This window comes from Caloenas nicobarica, chromosome 5 (genome assembly GCF_036013445.1).
Source record: "Caloenas nicobarica isolate bCalNic1 chromosome 5, bCalNic1.hap1, whole genome shotgun sequence".
Classification (NCBI taxonomy): Eukaryota; Metazoa; Chordata; class Aves; order Columbiformes; family Columbidae; genus Caloenas; species Caloenas nicobarica.
Genome location: NC_088249.1, coordinates 40,788,662 through 40,796,493, shown reverse-complemented (window position 1 = coordinate 40,796,493; position 7,832 = coordinate 40,788,662). Strand labels below are relative to the sequence as shown.

Sequence of the window (7,832 nt, the reverse complement as noted above, 5' to 3'; positions counted from 1 at the left end):
CAGAAATAAGAAATGGACTAATGAAAGCTTGAAACTGAAAAAAAATTCCTAACCTCTTGCTGTGTATGTCACAACTTCAGTAACAGTCTTCCTCCAGGCTGTGCTCCTAATGATGGAGCAATATCCCAATGCCTTTACATAAGAAAAATGGCACTTGACTCCAAAAGGAGTTTCTAACCTCATATCTAATTGATCTGGGTGTAACAGCACTGAAGGGACCACAGATCTGTCACTTTTAACTGGTGTTGGATCTGAAGCTGGTCCCCTAAGGCTTTGCTTTTGGCATTGGCTCTCCACTGCTAATCTGGCCAAGATGTGTAGCAGAATGCTTTGGCAAGGTAAAAGGTACAATCGAGACAGCTCTGCAACGGAAAGGGGCAATTTTTCTCCCCCGTCAGCAAACTTGCAGCCACTTTCCAGTAGTCTATTCCTTATTTCTTTATCCAGTTTTCCTTAGCTTGTACCAGCAGATAAGATGTCTAGTTCTTCATTTGTGAGATGTGCATAATCCAGTGCGTTTCTCAGCTGAAGAAAATTCACATCCTGGGGAAAGCTGAAGAAAGAGGCTACAGTAGATTTTTTTACTCATACCACTAAGACCACGACCTAGCAAAAGCTTCTTCAGCTTATCTCTTAGATACTGATTTGTCTGTCACTGTTTGTGCCCTTGCTTGATAAGGATGATGCAGTTACAGCCAAATGTTTAAATGCTTTTAACACCTACATACTGGGGTTTTGCTCAGATGGCCTTGATTTTAGCAGGAAAAAACAAAAGAACTAAATATGAAAAATATAAGCTTGCTGCAATGAGACACAGAGGACTGGCTTAATTCCAAGATTGAACTGGTTTCATTTGATTGAAAGGCCACATTATTTTAGCATTGACAAACCGCACAGCTAAGGCAGGAGTCTTGTATCTTAATTGCCAGGATCCGCAAGACTGAAAATGTAAGACAAGAGATTTATTTCTTGTTTTGCCAAGCAGAGCTTTGATACAGACAGCTGCTATGAAGAACACTTTCTAGAGCACTTTCTTGTCTGTGACTAAGGCCTCCGAGTACAGCAGCTGTACAAAGATGGGATGGATTCACATTCCGCCTGTGGAAAAGGGCTGGTGGGGAAGGAGCAAGAGGCTGCGAGCCTGTAATAGGATGGGCGTGTGGTGTGAAGGGCTGGGAGGACACAGAGCTGACCTTTGAGCCTGAGTAAGACAGAGAAGGTGATTGGGAAAAGCGGAAGTGGGAAGGAAAATTAAGGAGCTTTGGGCTCTGTTAAGGCTGACCTTGTGAAGGGTCATCTAAGGCAACAAGTCAGAGTCCGTCACGCAGGGAAGGAGAGACAGGCATGCTGTGTAGGCAGGACAGAAGTGAGAGCCATGCAGGCTGTTCATGTCACTGCAGCGATCGTGCCAAGGTACAGGGAGTACCCACCGCACTCTGTGTGCATCGTAGCTGGAACGCCTGGTCAAGTGGAATGGAGAGGTGGGTGCTGGTTGGATGGGACCCAACAACAAACTAAAGAAAAGACTATAAATAGACTGTTTGGAGTGATCAGCTACAGAGGACAAGAACAATAATGAGAAATACTTCTATAAAAATATCTCAATGGTTTTGCTTCTCATTCTTTCCCCTCTTTCTCCTGGTACCAAAATGGCCAACTTTGTAATCTGAGCCCACCTCTTTAGCTGACACAACCTGCTTAAAGCTGATTTACAGACGAGTTTCCATCTCGTACACATACAGCTCTTGGACCCATGTACTAAAACATGTTACGTATTACAAGCCCGCACTCCAGCCTGGGTTTAGTACAAGGGAAAATTCACTCAGCTGGCTGGATGCAGCACCATTTCCTTGCATTTGTGTGGATTTCGTTGCTCTGTTTTGCCTATATGCCTCACGCCTCAGCCCTGTCGACGTCAGGAGCTGTCTCTCCACCCGGTTTAATATTAACTGCTCGGTTTTCAAGCGCAGCAGCTCACGTTCTCGGATGAAGCCTAACCCGGGAGTGTGGGCAGGCTCCCGAGGAGGGCTTGCCCGCGCGTTCCGCTCCCTTCGGGCATGGTGCGGTCTGCTCCATCCACTCCAGCACCGCGGCGCCGGCCGGGCCGCCTGGCCGGGGACGAGCAGCCGCTGACTCCCGTGCGCAGGGGCCCGACAGCAGCTGGTGCGCTGGGCTCAGCGGGCGGGAATCCCGCGGAGCTCCCCCGGCAGCCTTCCCCGAGCGCTGACAGAACCGGCCGACCCCTCGGCTCCCACCGCGGGCCCTCCCGCCCTGTCCCCGGCAACGGGCCGGGGGCTCCTCGCGCCGGGCGGCCCCGCCCCGCCCGCGCGCGGGCTCAGGGTAACGGCCGCCCCACGCGCGGCGAAACATCCCGCGCTCGTTGCATCACCCGGCGCGAGCCGCGCCCCGCCCGCGCCGGGCGGGGGCGGGGCCGGCGGCCCGGCCGCCCTTTAAAGCGCCCCACGGTCCCGCGGCCCCGGCACCCAGCCCGCCATGAAGCGAGACCCGCTGCCCCTCGAGGAGCGCCCCGAGCCGCCGCCCGCCCCGCTCCTCTCCGCCGCGGCCCCGGGGGAGGCGGGCGGCGCGGAGCCGGAGCTGTCGCAGCCCGTGTGGATCTTCGGGTACGGCTCGCTGGTGTGGAGGCCGGGCTTCGAGTTCACGTCGCGCAAGGTGGGCTTCATCCGCGGGTACAGCCGGCGCTTCTGGCAGGGAGACACGTTCCACCGCGGCAGCGAGAGGATGGTAAGGGCGGGGGCGGCCGCTGGGGGGGCGCGGGCTGGCCGGGCTCGGCCTCTAACGGGTGTCCCCTTGTCTCCCGCACAGCCCGGCCGGGTGGTGACGCTGCTGGAGGAGCGCGGGGTGAGTACCGGGGCCGGGGGCCGGGCGCGGGGGCCGCATCAGCAGCCAGCGCTGCGCTGCCCCCCGCTGCCCCGTCACCAGCTGTGCGGACACCCCAAAGCAGGGCAGGTGTGCTTTGAAGTGCTGCTGGACTCGTCCGCCGCAGCTACGGCATCCCATAACCACCTTGCTCTTTCATTTTTAGGCATGCACGTGGGGTGTAGCCTACGAAGTCCGTGGGGAACAGATTGCTGCGTCGCTCGAGTATCTCAACATGCGAGAAGGTGTCCTGGGAGGCTACGACACCAAGCTGGTGAAGTTCCACCCTCAGGAGAAAGATGCGGAGGAACCTATCCTGGCTCTTGTTTACATTGCAACACCCCAGAACCCTTCTTACCTTGGCCCAGCGTCTGAAGAAGACATTGCAGCTCAAATCATTGTCTCAAGTGGTTGTGCTGGTCATAACATTGAGTACTTGCTGAGACTGGCAGACTTTATGCGTTACTTTTGTCCTCAAGCAGAGGATAAACATCTCTTCTCCATTGAAGAGGCTCTTATTTCCATCCTTCCATGCCTATACTGCACAGAGGAGTCTCCAGAAGAAACTGCAAGTGTCCCTCTGAAGTCCAAGGGCTGAAGCAGAAAGCTGTTTTTGCAGGGTTCTGGTAGAAGGGACATAAGGGAAAAAGCAAGGGGGACAGTCTTAACTCTGATAAAATATACTGGACTGAGCAAATATAGGGAGAATTAGCAAGTAGTAGGGGAGGGAGGAAATGGAGTAAAATGCACTTGCTATAGGACTTGATTAGAGTTCCTGTTACACTCACTACCTGTAGTACCATGATAGCTGTCACCACTTTCCAGGTGGGGAGCGGGGATCCTTCGCTGGAACTTTGCTCTGTAAGACTTGCTTCCAGGAGTCAAACCTGAAGCACTCATTTTCTTTAGAGATGAAAGAGGTTCATCTATTCTGTGCACTTTTTTTTTTTAATTTGAAAACTAGTTGAGCAGGACTTGACCGGGTTTAAGCAGTATGTATGTAATTCTACCTCAGATTGGCAAAAAGCTGTTTGCGTGGTGGTGGAGACTTGCACAGGGTCTGCCAAATAAGACCTTTTTTCCCCTGCCGTGTCTCACCTCCAGTACAATGACTGAAAAAAAAGTATAAAATCGTAGAACCTGACACTAGATTTCAGGACTTCTGTGCAATATTAAGTGAACCAGTCTCTGTAGGCTCTTTAGATCCTACTTCCTTATGTTGTGAAGGATCACAGTAATGCACTTATTTTCTATAATGTTGTATTTATTATGTGTTGTATTTCCCCTTAGGAGGGGTAGCTGAACTGCTTACATGCCACAGTGGTATGTAGCCCATATTCAACCTTGCGTTTGTGCCTTCTAGTTTTAAGTCAGTTTTCTGAGGAGCTCAGCCTGCTTTAATGATGGAAGCTTTTCTCTGAGCTTCCCTGACCTTGTGCTGCTACAGACTTGACTGACTCCATAAGAAATGGCCCTGCATGCATGGGCAGCCTGTGCTGTCTGCAGGGAAGCTGTCTGGATGTGGCAGGACTTAACTAGCCCTGTGCTGGAGAAACGTCTGGTGCTTCAGGATGATGTGGGTTTCTGCAGAAGAGTTGGAGGGTTCTAGTTTCACACCTGGGAGTCTGTTACACTTTTATTTGGCTGCAAAGGACCATGACTGAGCATATTTGCAAGCCTTTGAGCTACTGCAAAGCCTGCCTTGATTGTATTAGGCAGAGCCACTGCTGCAAGCTCAGACTCTTCAGCTTCACGTATCAACAGCATGAAAACCCATAGTATTTAGTAAGAAAACTGCTGCTACTACAACCGCAGCAAAATAGCTCTTAAGGGCTGACCCCTGGGACATTTGACTCCTCCCAAATATCATGTCTTTTTTAATATTTAAAAAAAAGGATAGGGACTGTTTGTATTACTGTGGCTTGTATGTATATGAAGTGGTACTGTGTTGTGCCCAGTAATAAAACAAACCGACAAAGTTAGTCTTCTGTACTTTGGTCTTTTTCATTACTGACTTAAAGTTCAAATTGATTCTTTTTTAATTTTTTTTTTAAAGCAAAAACAAACAAAAAAGAAGAGGCAAACAAACAAAAACCTTACCAGATAATGCTGGTTTAGTTTTTGTGGGTTTTGTTTTGTGTGGCTTTTTTTTTTTTCCTTTGGGAGGAAAAAAAAAAGGCAACCTCACTGCTGAGCTACTGGAAGACACCCACTGACTCTCTCCCTTTGAGACTTGTCTCTTCCCAGCATCCTGCTCTTGTTGATTCTGGAGCACTGGTGCTGGCAGCAGACCAGAGCCAGCCCTCCTTACTGTACAGGGCAGGCACAGAAATGTAATTCTCCCTTGGCAGGTGGAAGGATTCTTGTTCTGAATGTAACTCAGCATTGCTGTTTCCAAGAAGTAATAGTGGAAGGACAAGAAGGTGCCACCCCCAGTGAGACCTGCTGGCTGCAGCATGGGGGATGGTGATTTATTTTCTGCCTGGTGCACCGGGCACTATGCTGCTGACCTTCTGAGTCCTCTGGTTACCAGCTGCCTCCACACCACTGTACCTACCTGTATTACCTGCCTCAGGACCTGAGTGATGAAGTGAAAACTAATTGAGACAACTGAATTTACCACTAATTAAAGGTGGGTCCATGTTTCAAGGATAGGACTAGAGAAAACTACAGTTGCCCTGTTTTGTGATGGCTCTTGCTGCAAATGAGCAGCTGCATCTCCCCATGGGGAGATTCCCCTGGCTGGAAAATCAAAGGGTTAAAGAATCAACTTACCTCCAGGGGAATGTGCCCTTACTAGTATGCAGCTGGGGTCAGGTACCAAAATATCCACAGATAAAAACACCTTCACACCTTTCAAATATACAAAGGTACAAAGATGCCACTGACAGGAATTAACAGCAGATGCCCCCTCACACAGAGGGCCCCTTGCTTTGCCCATCCTGGTTAGTCTGGGCTGGCCCCGTGATCTTTCAGAATTGCAGTGAGTGCTCGTGAAAAACCCATCAGCACCAGGGATGTTCCTTCAGCCACTCTTTCTAAACTAAGTATTTTAAGCACAGATAGACCACTTCACTAAACCATCATTTTCTTCCCAATGGGTTCTTTGCAGTGGACTTCCAAAGCCTATGCTTGTACTGCTACTCAAAGACAGGACCACGGTGGCTTGTCTCTGAGGAACCAAATGTGAGGAACATACTTGCTGCTTGGAGGCAGTCATACAGCCATGGCACTTGGGAGTGATGGGCCAACGGTGACACACAAGGACAGTGTCCTACCCCACATATGTTTCACTACAGGTTTCCCTTCCCTGTGTCACAACTCACCAGCCCAGGGGAAGCAGCTGGCTGTGGACACAGCTCCAGCTTCTGGCAGCTCCACCACTGACCTGATGGCTGACCTGAGAAAGAGCACTCCCCTCATCACAGGGTGAGACAACCACCCTCTTTTGAAAAGTGCTGCCAGAGCTTTCTGGAGATGCTTTCCTATCTAGTGGCTTCCTCTTGCACATGCAGTTTTCTCTGATTTCCCTGTGACAAGCTCGTGCCTATCAGGTCACCTCACATTAGAAACCAGTTGCAACAGAAACGTTTACAACCACTATCAATCGCATACTTTCCAAGTCTAAAATCAGCACAATTCACATGATTTCAGTCCCTTCTTCAGCCTTTTCCATTTTCCTGCCCAGTGGTTCCCACACAGCCCCCAGAACAAGAGCCTGAGTCATCATTCCCTTGAGTATATTAGGACAGGACCAACCCAGCTGCTTTGCAGTGGCACAAACAGCTAAATAAAGTAGATGACAACAGTTAATCCAGCTCTGGCCTTCATATGAAGAAAGCCCTCCTGAGGGTACATGGTCCTTAACAGAGCAGGAGAAAGGATAAAGAAATTCAGAAATTGTAAAAGGATTCAAGACAAAACCAGAAGTCTCTGGTTCTTACGTGCTACAGTATCATCTCAGTTTCAAGGTGGAGTGTTGAGAACTGAGGAGACTTCACAGCAGTAAATCTCTACCAAGGTGATTCCAGCTTTAGCAAAACGTAGTTTAAATACAGCGTCACCAGAGTGTGAATTTACCTGTGCTTGGTCTACTTTTCTAGATAAGATGCCAGGTCAGAAAATTAGTGATCCCAAACTCCTGTTTACGGTTGATGGCAACACAGGCACGCAGGTCAGCGAGGGCAGGAGGTGGTAGGAGAGAACGGTGGCCTAGGAGAGGCGTAGGGAACAGACCAGCATTCCTCAGCTGGGCGCGAAAGCAGCCAATGGCTTAGTTGAGCCTGCTTGAGGGTACATCTGAGCATCCAGCACAGATTTTGAAGGCAGTGGTGGAGCCAGCATGGGATCTTGGTCCCAGAAGGAGCTGAAGGGCAGAGGCACAGCTCTGCATGTGTCCCCATAGTCTCTCGAGGGTCCCTGGGGCTCTGCCATGTGTGGCAGGGAGAGGCTTGTCAGTGGTGTGCAAGTCACAGGGAATCAATGGCACACACTCGATTTAGCAGCTGTTACAGGAGCTGCAGCTGGTTGTACGTAGCACACGTGTTGTTCCATATGTGTCTGCTTGCCGCTCAAGAGACAGGCTGGAACGTGGATTTAGTTACCTACAGATGTTTCACAGGCAAAGGAAAAGCAAAAGATAAAAAACCCCAAGAGTGTTTCTCTCTGCTCCTGGACAGCATCGGCAGCCCCACACGGGCTGACGGGCAGGTGTAAGCAAGCGAGCAGCCGGTGCGCCTCTGTTCCGGAGTCTGCAAAGGCTGCGCTGACAAGCGCTCCCGCTGCAGCACAGGCTGGGCAGCACTGGGTGCTCACCGTATACAGAACAGATGTGTCCAGAAACAGCCTCTGGCTTGGTTACAGCCTGTTCTTTTGCTCCTGCTACCAGGAAAGATTGGATAGTGAAGCAGGGGAAAGAAAAGGGGTCTACTGGCTGTAAGGCTGTGGCAGGTCGA

At 50.4% G+C, this 7,832-nt stretch overlaps 1 protein-coding gene across 1 annotated transcript; it reads left to right on the top strand.

Moving 5' to 3' along the window:
• Positions 1-2,474: 2,474 nt before the first annotated feature.
• CHAC1 (ChaC glutathione specific gamma-glutamylcyclotransferase 1) lies at positions 2,475-4,859 on the top strand. The gene is made up of 3 exons (XM_065636980.1): positions 2,475-2,742; positions 2,824-2,859; positions 3,044-4,859. Exons 1-3 carry the CDS (start codon positions 2,494-2,496, stop codon positions 3,473-3,475), a joined length of 717 nt encoding a protein of 238 aa, XP_065493052.1. The 5' UTR covers positions 2,475-2,493; the 3' UTR covers positions 3,476-4,859.
• The last annotated feature ends 2,973 nt before the right edge of the window (positions 4,860-7,832 follow it).

Excerpts from the sequence above, each read along its gene's own strand:
- CHAC1 (XM_065636980.1), top strand. The coding sequence starts at position 2,494 with ATGAAGCGAGACCCGCTGCCCCTCGAGGAGCGCCCCGAGCCGCCGCCC. Across the intron at positions 2,743-2,823 it reads ACCGCGGCAGCGAGAGGATG|CCCGGCCGGGTGGTGACGCT; the intron begins GTAAGGGCGGGG and ends TCTCCCGCACAG. Across the intron at positions 2,860-3,043 it reads CGCTGCTGGAGGAGCGCGGG|GCATGCACGTGGGGTGTAGC; the intron begins GTGAGTACCGGG and ends TTTCATTTTTAG.